General features: G+C 35.9%; 1 protein-coding gene across 1 annotated transcript; it reads right to left on the minus strand.

Moving 5' to 3' along the window:
- Positions 1 to 9,128: 9,128 nt before the first annotated feature.
- Positions 9,129 to 11,159, minus strand: LOC114256699 (uncharacterized). The gene is made up of 3 exons (XM_082883836.1): positions 10,965 to 11,159; positions 10,451 to 10,580; positions 9,129 to 10,084 (listed from the first exon to the last, which is right to left on the minus strand). Exons 1-3 carry the CDS (start codon positions 11,095 to 11,097, stop codon positions 9,526 to 9,528), a joined length of 822 nt encoding a protein of 273 aa, XP_082739962.1. The 5' UTR covers positions 11,098 to 11,159; the 3' UTR covers positions 9,129 to 9,525.
- Between the last annotated feature and the right edge of the window lie 3,451 nt (positions 11,160 to 14,610).

A 14,610-nucleotide genomic window follows, 5' to 3' on the forward strand; every position in this document is an offset into this window, starting at 1 on the left:
CATCCCTTGTAAAGCTATGGGTGTGTGCCATGTATAGGCACCTCATGATATAGGATGGAGCCCATGTGCAAGGCACATGAGAAATATTCTATCTAACCATCTTGTCTGAGGAGGTGACCTCTTCGAGGATGAGAAAAACCCTCGAAGAGGAGATCAACCTCTCAGGGAACCCTTCTTCTTAGCCACACCTAACCAATGATCCTCAATCATCCCAAAAGATCAGGGGTAGTCCCAAAGGATGCCCTGCCGCAGAAGGGTCAGAGGTAGTTCAAGAGAACATCCTGCCGCAAATATTGCCGAGTTTCAGGGACCCCCTAGATCGTGCTACCTCGACCTAGATATAGGCTAGTTTAACCGAATAGTGAATTTATCTCCACTCACCGTCCTCGAGATCGGGTCCTTTGTTTGGACTCCATTATGCCCATGATTCTGGAACGTAGATCCCAGAAAGTTTCGAGTCTGCAAGTGTTCTGGGACTCATTAATGGAGCAGCTTCTAGATTGCGTCCGAATCTGTTCGATGTCAAGCGCTTCGGATCTCTAGGTTCGTGGATTCGTACCCTTTCAAGTCTGTGCTCAAATAGGTCTCTAGGTTCATGATTCCGAACCCTTTCAAGACTAAGCAAATATCTCAGAGAATAGATCTCCTCCGAGGGTTTCATCTCTTCTGAAAGCAACATTTAACCTCCTCGGATGCCCGTATGATTTGGGCCTCCACAAATGGGCTTGTTGGACTCTCTTTAGAGATATCTACTTGATGGGTCTTTCTCGGCCCAATTTGTTGGCTTTCTCGTGGGCCCATTCAATGGATTTCACTTGGGTCCATTTCACAATAATTTCTCAAGACTTATTAATTTTGGGATTTTTTATTGGGCTCCGATTGGATCCAATTAATTTAATGGGCTCAAGTTAACCCCTCTTACATTTTGCCCCTTGCATGTATGGGAAATTTTGAATTTCTCGGACATGCATATTGTTACTTCTTCGACCATGCTTCGCTTCGCTTCGCTTCGTTTCCTCGAACATGTTTTGTCTTGACATGGCCTATGGAAAAAATTGATGAATTATCATAATTTATGGATAAGATTGTCAACTAAAAAGAAGGATTTTTTTTTTTTTTTTTTTTGTCTCTATGCCATGTTTGGGACCACCTTATTTATGCCACATTTTCCCCAAAAGTCAAGCTTGATTCTTTTAATTCTTCAACCAAATCCAAATTCTCTAATTGAGTCTTTTATAATATCTAAGGCCCATTTCTCTTACTTCAAGGCAAATTCTGGAAGCCCACATTTTTTCCTTTCTCTAAAATCTTGGAAGCCCATTATAAATATACATACATCCTTAGAATATTTGAGGGGCCATCAGAATCATTCTTCTTTTGTTCCCAAATAAATTTTGTCCTTATCCTTTTCTTTGCTAAACCCTATTTTCAACATACTCTCTCTCTCTCTCTAAAACAGAGACCAACCTAGCTGTCTTCTTCTTCAATCGGAGCTCCGTAGCTGCTTGCTCGCAGCCCACTGCTGTAACTCTAAGCACCAGCACCGTCGGTATCACCGAAGACCATGCCACCTTGTTCACTGTCAGTGGCCACGACTTCGGCTAACGATCATGTCACAACAATTTCGGCTACCACCGATTCATGTCAACACTTGTGGCAACTCTAGGTACTGGCGCCATCGTTGTCACCGACCCATCCTATCGCTGGCTTCTCTCTGCTGTTTTGCTTCCGGCCTCGACTGCCCAACATTGACCACACATGTCGCCTACTCAACACAAGATGCGTAGTCCTGCCCGGCGCCATTCAACTCATCATTGGTGTTCTACTTCAGCTTGCCGATGCATTTTTCTTAGAGATTCAAACACATCAAAACTCAGTCTTGCTTTCGCACTTAGTGAAAACCACCACCGCTACACGCCGTAGCTCCGAACACCACCATCGTCGCGACCCAAGCCGCTGCTAGCTTGCACCAACGCTAACACAGCTTGTCATTGACCGACTCATCGTGGTCATTGGTTTTCTCTCACACCTGGCCTATGTATTTAGTTCTCAACCCACGCTATGCACTCTGTGATTCGCGGTCTCACCACAAGTCCTGCCGCCATTCTCGGCTTATGCCGCTTGTGATTGATAACTCGGCTCTTCACTATGCTGCCCCTAAATCTGTGAGTTAAACACTTGTTAAAAACCCATTTTTGAACTCCTCATTTTGATGGGTTTTGGTCTTGATTCAATAAACTTCATTCTCTTCATTGCTTTGGATTTGTGAGTATATGCTTGAAACCCTCTTTCTTTGGTTTTTACAGGTTTTGTGAACAAATTTCTAGAACCTTTGACACTTGACTCTCCATTTCGGATGGCTTTTAAGTTTATGCACTTGGACATGTAAATAATTTGGGTTTTGCTACCCTAGTTGTGGGAATATATATATATATATATATATGAGGTTTTTTTTTTTTTTTGGGTTGAAATTTGACCTCCTAATCTTGAGATAACCACCACTCTTGTTGAATCTTGTTTTATAAGAAATTTTGGGCTGTGAATCTTGACTTGGAAGAGATATTTTTGCAATTTGTATGATAATCTGTTGAGTCTCGCTCACAAATGGGAAATATAATCTTCAAATAAAAATATTTTGGATCTCGAGCCCTGAAATTTGTTACTGAACTTACTCTGTCCAGAGTCAGAGCCTTGTATAAACTGAGTCTTTAATAGTGAATACTATAATACGAAAGAAAATGACCCACTTGAATCTTGTATATTTGGAAAATGAATTCTTGTACAAAATCCACGACCTCGGGGCCCTCAAAACCCGCACTAATGAGAGTAAGGGCTATCCCTCGGAAGTCAAAATAGAAGCACGGCTATCTCTCAAGAGTTTGAATAGTAGCACACACCCTACTTCAGCAAAAAAGATCCCTCTAGAAGGCAATCGAGTCTATCAAGCTTGCACCAACAGAAGTAAAGATTGTTTTTCGGAAGTCCGAGCGAAAGCAAGGCTATCCCTTATAAGTCCGAGTGGAAACAAGGTTGTCCCTCGGAAGCCTGAGTAGATGCACACTTCTACTTCGACAGCTAATAGAAGCAAAGGCTATCCCTCAGGAGTTCGAGTAGGGGTCCACTCTACTTTGACAAGAAAGATCCTCGGAGCTTGTGCTGATGAAAACAAGGGCTGTTCTTCGGACCCGCACTAATGAAAGCAAGAGCTGTGCCTCGGAAGTCCGAACAGAAGCTAGGGTTGTCCCTCGGAAGTCTGGGACTCATTTCTTTGGAAATTACTGGAAGCAAAGGCTGTCCCTCGAAAGTCCAAGTAGACGTACACTCTACTTCAACAAGAAAGTTCCTCGAAGCTCGCACTGATGGCAACAAGGCTACTCTTCGGAAGTCTGACTGGAAACACACACTCTACTTCAACAAGAAAAACCCTCGAAGCTTGCATTGATGGAAGTAAGGGATGTTTTTCGAAAGTCCGAGTGGGAGCACACACTTTACTTTAACAAGAAAAACCCTCGAAGCTTGCATTGATGGAAGTAATGGCTGCTCTTTGGAGGTCCGAGTGGGAGTACACCCTGCTTCGAAAACTAACGGAGGTTGTCTCTCAGAAGTCCGAGTTGGAGTACATTTCTATTGCATCAAGAAAGGTCCCTTCAGGTTGGTAATCGAGTATACTATTCCTCTTCCTTCTTCGAGGGGCAACAAAAATTGAAAACTGTCTTAAGCAACATAACACAATGAAGATACACAACATAGAAAAAATAACTTCTAATGGAGATACACATTATGGAGGAAATAAACTTTTTCATAACATAAGAAAGAAAGATAAAACTTCATGGACAATTAATGCAGTAAATGCAAACTGTAAATGTCATAAATAGACTTCTTCTGTGGAATGTTGACATTTGCCTCTAGAGTTATGAGGTCATTTGGAAAGGTTTCACCAACTGCTCAGGCTATGGTCATCATACGCCATCATAGCCATGTCTTCTAAGATATCCTGGGGCCCATGTTCTTTAAACGCTAGCTTATCTGTTTCGACTTTCTTTCTAAAGATCTTCTTAAGCGTCCAACACTTTTCTGTAGGATGTCCTAGTAATCGGTGGAAAACACAATAATTAGGGCCCTCGCGGTCTTTCTTCAGCAAAAGTTCTTCGATACGAGACAACATCAGTTCCCCGTCTGCCACCTATTCTTTAACTAAGGCCTTCACATCTTCAACACTACATGGAAAATGAGTGTTATCTTCGCAATTTTTCCTCTTCTGACCTCTGAATTCCTTCCCCTGCGACTTTCAAGTAGAAAACACGAAAGCCGTAGTGACAGAAGGTCTTGGGGATGTCTTGAAGCTGGTTTTATAACTAGTGTCGAACTCGATCTCCTGAGACTGAGGTATGTTGATGTTCTGAGATGCTTCAATTAGTGATGAGAAATTGGTTAACTTGCGATAACAAGAAGATTTTGTACCCGTTCAATGCCCCTTCAACACAGATTTGGACCAAGTAGCTTTCCTCTACAACCTCATGATAGTCCACGGCTTTGTCTTGGAACCTCTTCACATATTCTAGAATGTCTTCACCCTCCCACTGCTTTTCCTTACACAGGGTAAGTGTGGTCACTTTCTCGGCCACCTGAAAGAATTTGGCGTGAAATTTGTTGACCATCTCCTCCTAACTTCCAATGGAGTTTGGGGCCAAGTTAACGTACCAACTATATGCTCGGTCAATGAGGGACTTGGAGAATTCCCTCAGTCGGAGGACATGATTTAAACCATGAATCCCCAAAGTCTCTATGAATCGAACAACATGTTCTCGAGCATTTCCTTACTTGCCATCGAATTTGATGAACTTTAGCACTGTGTACCCCTCCGAGTATGGATAACTCAACATCTCGATAGGGTATGGTGGCTTGACCCCCAAATTGGGCAAAGAGAGTAAAGTCCTCTTACCCTGTTTGAGATCGAACATGGCTTGCACATCAGCAAGAGTAAGAAATTGTTGAGGAAGAGAACTTGATGGTGGTATTCCTGGAACTTGGCTTGTAGACCCGAAGACCGAGCCTAGAGTGACTTGGCTATTTGGGTGTTAAGAATTCACCATCAGTGTAGGAATGTGGTGATATTGACAATTGGCATCTATAGATATGACATTAGGTGATGGGGCGTTGAATCAAGTTCCAAAAACTCCATTACACATCATGGATATGCCAGGTTGGGCTTAGAAAATTGTTGTCGAAGCCAACGAAGACCTGCTCGATACATGAGTAGAATTTACAATCGGTAGAACAAAATTAGGCACTGATAGAGCACCATTTTGTAAAGAAATTTCCGTGGGCCTTCCTTGAACTTCCACAGCCGCTGGAACACTATTCATCGTGTTAGAAATTCCTCCAACCACCGATGGACCATGGCTCGATCCTCCAGGTACATGATTTTGCGCTCTATGGGCCACAGGTTGGCCATGACTTGTTCCTCCTAGTACTTGATTTTGCGCACCATTTTGAGCAACTTCAAGGTAAATTAAGGTGAGTCTTGACGGTTTTGACCATTCCCAACATCACCATGAAGTTGTTGATGCTTGCTACAGCTGACTTGACCTCCATTTGTTGCCAGTGGTACGAAATTTAAACCCATCACCAAAATGGTGTGGGTGAGATTTTGAAAGGTCGTGAGAATCTCTTGCTGAGTGTGTTATAGTTCTTGAATGGCTTCAAGGATGAGAGGTGAGTCTTAAACTTGAGTCCTCTCATCACCACCATTAGAGAATCCCTTGTTGGTGAACTTCTTCTTCTCTCGCCATCTTTACCAGAGTTACGTGAGTTCCGAATCTCGTTGAGACCATTAACCAATCTACCTCCCCAACAGAGTCACCAAATGTATAAGAGGGCTCAAGAACATCGTTGGAAAATTTGAAGATCTTCAAAGATCTTTGAAAAAAAATTCAAATTTCTTTAGAAATAATGAGAGACTTAGATTCTTCAACAGTCACAACTAAGAACACAAAAGTAAAGAAATGATAGAGATAAGAGATTGGATGAATAAGAAGACAAGGTAATTAGAGAGAAAATAATGGCACGGCTCTCCCATGGATTTCCCACTTTCACTCTCAAGGTTTATAATGGAGAAGGGAAATTAGTTCTTTCCCAAGAGTTATCTCTCTAAAATCCATCTCTTGTAAAGCTATGGGTGGGTGCTATATATAAGCACCTCATGATGTAGGATGGAGCCCATGTGCAAGGCACATAGGAAATATTCTCTCTAACCACCTTGTCCGAGGAGGTGACCTTTCTGAGGATGAGGAAAACCCTTGAAGAAGAGATCAACCTCTCGGTGAACCCTTCTTCTTAGCCACACCTAACCAATAATCCCCAATCATCCCAAAGGGTCAGGGGTAGTCCCAGAGGACGCCCTGCAGCAGAAGGGTCAAGAGTAGTTCAAGAGAACGGCATATCGCAAATATTTCCGAGTCTCAAGGACCCCCTAGATCGTGCCACCTCGACCCGGGTATAGGCTAGTTTAACGAAGCGTGAATTTATCTCCACTCACCGTCCTCGGGATTGGGTCCTTTGTTCGGATTCCATTACGCCCATGATTCTGGTAAGTAGATCCCAGAAAGCTCCGAGTCCGCAAATGGTCTAAGACTCATTAATGGAGATCTCAGAAAGCCAAGCGCTTCGGATCTCTAGGTTCGTGGATCCGAACCCTTTTGAGTCCGAGCTCAAATAGGTCTCTAGGTTCGTGGTTCCGAACCCTTTCAAGACTAAGCAAATACCTCGGAGAATGGATCTTCTCCGAGGGTTTCATCTCTTCTGAAAGCAACATTTAACCTCCTCGGATGCCCGTATGATTTGGGCCTCCTTGAATGAGCTTGTTGGACTCTCTTTAGAGGTATCTACTTGATGGGTCTTTCTCGGCCCAATTTGTTGGCTTTCTTGTGGGCCCGTTCAATGGATTTTACTTGGGCTTATTTGGCAATAATTTCTCAAGACCCATTAATTTTGGATTTTTCGATTGGTCCCCAATTGAATTTAATTAATTTAATGGGTTCAAGTTAACCCCTCTGACAAACTTATATACTATCATTTTTCATGCATATAAGAGGCTCTTTCCTATATGCACTCACATTATTATACAATTTCATTGTATTGAGGATAAAATAAAGTGAAAATTATATTTCAATAAAGACAATGAAATTTTTTTTGATAGTACAAATTTTTTGGCTGCGTCACACTTGTACAAAAATATATTTCACTTGTTTTAAATTAATGTTACTGTTCAGATTTATCAATCATAAAAATTGTGAAAAAATGAGTCTGTGGTGTAAATGAGAGTTGTTGTGCTATGGGTCACTCCTAAAATAAATTCCATCCACATAATTTAAATTCTTGATAAATTTCTAATATTATTATTTTAAAAACTATTACATTTATTCATAATTTTTTCTAAAAGAAAACCATTTTGGCGGAGGTTGGTATGTAACAACGTATGTAGTAATAGTAAACACAAAAGCTATTGCTGAGCTTTGAAACTGACATGCAAGTTGCTCATCTGACCTGCTATGTTTAATACAAGGGCTGCTCTTAAAAACAAAATCTATTGCTCAACTTTGTCTTATTTCTAGTATTCGAAAGTTTCTTAAAAGGAAAAAAATATATTTATTTATTTATTATATTATTTTAATTTTTATAATTTCAACAATGTTCAAATCTACTGTCGATTTCATACCAAAAGGACGTCTTTTATTTGATTTGATGTGGAAGATTGTAAAACACGAACTTGATTTCACATTGTTTGGAAGCCTGCACCTTTTTTTGGTTTGACCACATGACGGAATGAGAGTTGACTTCATATTTGGGCCTAGAGGAACAGCCCATTTTTAGGCTTTATCAATTTGGGCCTAACCCTGGGCTTTACCGAATACAAAGTATACATCCTAAACCCCAATTTCTAAATTAAGATAGGTCCGGAATATCCTGTGTTGTGTCCTTATCCATGATGATTTATCTATTATTAATCTTGTTTATTGAACTTTATAACCGTATAACCTTATTATTCGACGAGTACATAATCAACAAATGTTCATGAAAAACTTAATAATTACTCTATATATGAAGCTGGGTTATTTGAAGTAATTTTTTTTTTTTTTTTTTTGGGAAGGGTGGGGGGGGGGGGAGGTTTTTAAAAGGTACTAAATTTCCTAATACTTTTTCGAAATATTCCTGTGAAAAGTTTCATTAACGCCTAATTCATGTCGAGTAGACCTTGTTGTTGTGAGAATTCTTAATTCATGAGTTGTAGGGAGGGATTTATGTCACCACAAACAGAGACTAAAGCAAGTGTTGGATTCAAAGCTGGTGTTAAAGATTACAAATTGACTTATTATACTCCTGACTATGAAACCAAAGATACTGATATCTTGGCAGCATTCCGAGTAACTCCGCAACCTAGAGTTCCACCTGAAGTTGCTTTCATCATGCCCTCGTTGAAGACTTAGAAATTCTAAAAACTCACAAATTTAAAATTGCAATTGACTAGGCACCAGTGATTTTTAGCACCGCTTCCTAATTTCTGAACATCAGGTGACACAATTGTCTAGCAGTATGATTTTGATTTTTCACCATTTTATTGAATGAACAAAACAAGAAAAAGGAAAGAGGCCAAATGTCTCCTATAATTTTATTTTTTTATTTTTGAACTCTGCATTTAGATGAACAATTTAAATGTTTTGAAAATTTTGTATTTAGTAACTTTAGTTAATTTCTCACAAATTTCATCAATTTTGATAAGAAATGAAATATAGAACTGTTCAATGAGAGTGCATGGAGGGGACAAACCCCTTTGACGGGATAAAGAGAGTATAGAAAAGCAGATAGGTCCCTATGTCTCCCAACATTGTTTCTATATCATTGGTTGGGTGACTAGATACGAAATCCGATTCACATAGCTTGTGTGTGTGGAGAGAGAAAGGAAGTCATTCAGTATGTAAAATTTTGTGTCTCTAGCATTGTTACATGATCCCTCCATCTTGTCTCGTTGCTATATTTTAACCTTAACCAAATATAAGTGGTGTTTGGCAAGAAAATTTTTAGCCTTTTTAAAGTTAAAATTTACAAAAACACAAAATAAATTATAATAATTAATAAATAAAATATCATATCAAATTCATAATCATTTTATTTTTTTCTTACAAATATCATATCCAACTATAAAAAAATTCAATTATCTTCACAACTACAAAAATTTTAACTTATTAAAATAACTTAAAATTAAAATAACTTATTAAAATAATAACTTCCCAAATATCCGCATAGTAAAACTAAACCCACTCTAGCCAAAGGCAAGAAGACAAAATGATGGGAGAAATGTCAAAAACACCGACTAATAAAAGTTTTTGTTTGCTATTTTTTTTTTATTTCCTTCTGACAACAAAACTGGAGCAACTAACTTCTACAAGTGCATGAATATTCCTATTTCTAAGGCCCTCAGCACGACTCGCCAATATATATATAACACATTAAAATGCCAAAAGTGTTTCACTTTTCTGGAAGTTCTTTCAGTATCTGGTGGAACCACTCAATGCTATCATCGTCATGGTCCAAAAAACATGGAAACGTAGATTCTCCCTCAGCCAAGTTCGATGAAAATTCATTTTGTTGGTACGAAAAATCTTCAAAAGCTAGTTCAATCCAGAAATTCCTAACGGATTCTTCAAACGATTCCGATGAACTCATGCTATCTTCCCCAACCCAGTTTTTATCACTCAAAAGTGCATAATCAGGAGTCACGCTGGAAGAGAAATCACTGGAAGACAGTTCTTGGGACGACAATGGAGAGCTTTCTAAAATTTGCTGATATATTTCATCAGTGACGTCTTTTGAGCCCAATTCATCAGTCACATGGTTGATTTCAGATCGTGGTGATTCATGAGATTGCAGTTCAAGATTGGCTAGAGATTGAGAAATTTGAATGGCTTTCTGTTTCAATTTAAATGTCGAGTGATTTTCGTTAATGCGTTTCTTAAGATGGGTATGCCAATGATTTTTTATTTCATTGTCGGTTCTTCCTGGTAATTTTGCAGCTATGGCTGACCATCTGCATATCAGAGAAGCACATAAGATAATAATATACTTAAAATTTTTATCACTTTTAACTCATCACACATTGAAAATAATGCATGATTTTATCTTTGTTGCTAGCTTGCTATTGATTGATCTGAAATATATAGGAGATAACTTTTATTTGCCCATAGTTATCATAATTGAAAATCTTGAAAACACTAGAGTCACCACTCACCAGACCCATCACATATATTGTTTTTAATCATAAAACTAGAAATGCACACATCCAATATTGCGTTCATCATTTAGAAGAAACGTTGAAGTTTTTTTTTTTTTTTTTTTTTTTTTTGATTCATAAGAAAGAATGAAGTTAATTTAAGTAGTTGATGTTGATCCATACTTATTTCCAAGTTTTTCATGTAATTCCATGATGAGATCGTCTTCCGCTTTGGTGTACTTTCCCCGTTTCACATTTGGACGCAAGTAATTCATCCACCGCAGTCTACAACTCTTTCCGCATCTTGATAGACCTGAAAGACATGACCCAAGTTAGAATTCATTCATGCCCACTTAAGCTTACAATTAGAATTATTCAAGACAGTGTTTAAAGAAGTTCAACTTCTTTCTTTTAAGTGCATTTCAGGAAAAGGAATGCATTTTTTTATTTTTTTATAAGCAAAGAAAGAAAAATTTATTTACTTAGAGATGAGAATTACATGAAATTAAAAAGGGCTCCGGGAAAGCTTCAAGGTACCCCCCAAAAAAAAAAAAAAAAAAACATCACTCACTCATGAAATCATCAAAATCTGGAAAAGTGATGTATTTGAACACAATTTCTTCACTGCAGTGATGAAGTCAAACACCGTATATTTTTCTTTAAATTACATCAAGAGAGAGAGAGAGTGTGTCTATACCAGCATACTTGGGAAGTTCACGCCAGTTCCAATGGCCATATCCATGAATATAAGCTCTCAACTTGTTATCTTCTTCAGGACTCCATGCACCTTTTTTCGTTCCATTTTTATCAAAGCTCGGAGTTCTCACCATTCTTTCTCAGTCTCTCTCTCTCTTGTCTCTCTCTGTGTGGAGTATGAGATGTTAAGAATAATTTCAAGACACCAAAGCTCACTCCTTATTTATAATTTCCAGACACCAACGCGTTTCCAGTAGAGTTAGTAACCATCATGCTTTAAAAAACCCACTAGTGTTTTTTTAATTTGTTTTTGTTGGGTCCCTCTTAGAAGAGACCATGAAAGTGTGTTTAATTATATATTGAAACATTGGAGCCAACAAAGAGGTTTCCTACAAACGTGTCACATTAAGGGGTGCTTGGGAAGAAAACTACGTACAAAAATTAAAAATTAAAAATTAAAAATCATCTTAAATATGATTTTTTAAACTAAATTAAAATAGTTAAATCCCAAACAAGTGTAATTATGATCCAACATTAGAGGATAGTTGTTCCATGGAGTGCCCGGATGGGCTAGGATTATTCCAATAGAGAAAAGTTAGGGATCATGAAAATTCTTTCATGAAAATGATCATGAAAGAGTTATAATTCTTGGATTACCTTGATTAGTATGTGTTGCTTTATTCTAAGTGTAATTCAAGGGTCACAAAACTTTCATGATTATTTTCATGAAAGATTTTTCATGATACTTAGCACTGCTGATTCCAATAACCCATGAATCTATTGTTGGATAAATGGTGTTCTCTAATTAATATATATTTATATGTGGTGTTTCAAATATATATATATATATATATATATTAAATTGTGTTAATTGTTACATACAATTCAGGGTCGTACTCATTTTTCTACAATGAAATTTCACTTTAATTGTGAGATTATTTTATGATAATTAATTTTGTAATTGACTTCAGAAGGTTCAGACTCTTTCCATAAAGTAGTCGTTTCTTTATCAAACCACTAACTTGGACTAAATTAAAATCTTGTTTAGAATTTACTCACAGCCTGTGTGATTCATAAGATAAGAATTTTTTTAATTAATATATTATATTACAATAAAATCCAATAATATATATATATATATATCATGTTGGTCATTTCAAACAATTTTTTGTCACACTGACTTCCATAAATTTCATATAACAAAATTTCACTGAAATTGTGAGATTATTTTATATTAATTAATATTATAATTAACTTCAGAAGATTCAAACTATTTTCATATGAGAATCATTTATTCGTCAAGCTGCTAATTTGGATTGAATATCGTAAGTCATTAGAGTTTGCTCATAGTCTATGAATCATAGGATAAGTGATTTTTTATTTAAATTATGTATGATATTATAGCAAAATTTAATAAATTGTAATCATGATGAGACCAAATATAATGTATAGCTAATAAAATAAAATAAAATAAACCATCAAATAGCAATTATGGCATACCGAGAAGGTAGTGTCATAGTAGTTGGGCTGGGGTTGTGATTTTGGTAATTCATATTTCTCCACTTTCTCAAACTCCTTAGATGTTAAGGGTTTGGTGGCTTTAGATAAGTTGTGTATTTCGTATATTCGAATCTCATAGATAAATGGTGTTCTCTAATTAGTAAATATTATATATATATATATATATATTGTGTTACTCGTCACAAATAATTTTTTATCATACTCACTTTCCTATAATAAAATTTCACTTTAATTGTGAGATTTTTTTATAGTATTTAATTTTTATAATTGACTTTAGAAGATTCAGATTTTTTTAATAAAAGAATCATTTCTCTGTGAAACCGCTTTCTTGGACTGAGATATTTAATTGATTAGAGTTTTTTTTTTTTTTTAATCAGCAAAGAAAAATTTCATTTAACAGCATGAAATTAAAGGTACAAGATGATGACATGCATCGAGAGAGATTCATAGTCTATAATTCATCGAGATATTTAATTCATTAGAGTTTGCGCATAGTCTATAATTCATAAGATGAGTAATTTTTTTTTAATTAATATATCATATCACAATAAAATTCAATAAATTAATTGAATAGGTATGCATAAATGATCCACATGAAGATAGAAAAGTAAACTTATAATCGTAACTAAATCTTCAAAATTTCAATATGTAGCTAAGAAATTGAAGCAAAATAACTATTAAACAATGACTTTGGTTTATTAGAGAAGTCAACATGTGGTTTTAATTAGGTTGAAACAAACTCCTTTTTCTTCGAGTTATGTCAAATAGAAATAAAGAATCAAGGAATTCAAAAGATTGTTAGAATCACCATTTTCTAAATGGATCATCTAGAAAGCGAGTACACAAAAGAAATCTTTTCAAAGTAAATTTCAAATAAATACTTAAAAGAAAGAAAACTCATACGTCTGATAGATTCAATAGTTAATTACCTAAAAATCTTATTTACAAATGTTATGATAGTTCAAATTCTATCTACGATTTTTTGAACCAATAAGTCATATTTAGTAGAACTAAGAATATTATCATTTTTTAAAAAAAAAAATTAAAACTATGAATATTATCAATTTTGCATAGTAATATTCTAAATAATTGTTTCGCTAACTGATGAAAAAAACAAAGTATGAGATTAAATATTTTTGCCCTTCTACTTATTGGTTTGATTCAACTATCCAATAAAACTAAGAAAATTATCAATTTTTTCGGTTTTAAGATTGAGAACATTATCAATTTTTTTATTTTTAAAGTTTTTTTTTTCAATTTTGCACATCAATGTTCCATCATCATGCTCCTTTATAAACACAAAATTTTTAGTTTTGTACAAAAAAATAACTCAGCTTTTTCAATTTTTTCTAATATATATATATGTGTGTGTGTATATATATATGTATATTTTGCACATAATTTTTTTTTAATTTTTTCAATTTGAAAGTTAATATTTTAAAGTTTTGAAAATCAAAATAAATGTCGAATCATTATGTTCATTTATAAATAATTATAAATGATGAACAATTATTATTTTAAGGACAATTTCGACTATTTAAAATTTAATGAGAGTTGAAGGTTCAAAAAATCTTAATTAAAACTTAATAGAGTATACGTTCATAAATTAGAACTTGTGTGTAAATGTCCCTAGGTTCAATCCTTTGACTTCATATTGAGGTCCAAAGGTTCTCACTAATAAGCCAATTTGTTGGCTGCGCATTGATTCTAAATACTAGTTTTGTTAGATAATGTACTAATTTCATGAGAGGATAATCATATTTAATTGTTAATTTTTTTTTATTACATACTATAAAAATATATAGGTCCTGTGCTACAAGAAACCTTAATCGCTGATCAATGTTTACGAGACGGGGGGAAAAAAAACAAAGAAAAGAAAAAAACTGTCCGTATATGAACAATAGAAAGATTCATATATAGATGTACCTACATACACAATCATTTGTTTATTATTGTAGTATCCATGTGTATCACATGCCGTTTCCCAACTCTTTCTTCTTTTCATTTTGTTGACAAATGTTTGTCCTCCACGTTAGGTGGTGATATACGTAGAGTAATGCCGCTATTAGAATAAGAATAACGATTCATTCCCAAATTTGACTCTCCCAATTCCACCTTCAGTGATA

The sequence above is a fragment of the Camellia sinensis genome, chromosome 8 (genome assembly GCF_055761805.1).
Source record: "Camellia sinensis isolate YWXY chromosome 8, ASM5576180v1, whole genome shotgun sequence".
Lineage (NCBI taxonomy): Eukaryota > Viridiplantae > Streptophyta > Magnoliopsida > Ericales > Theaceae > Camellia > Camellia sinensis.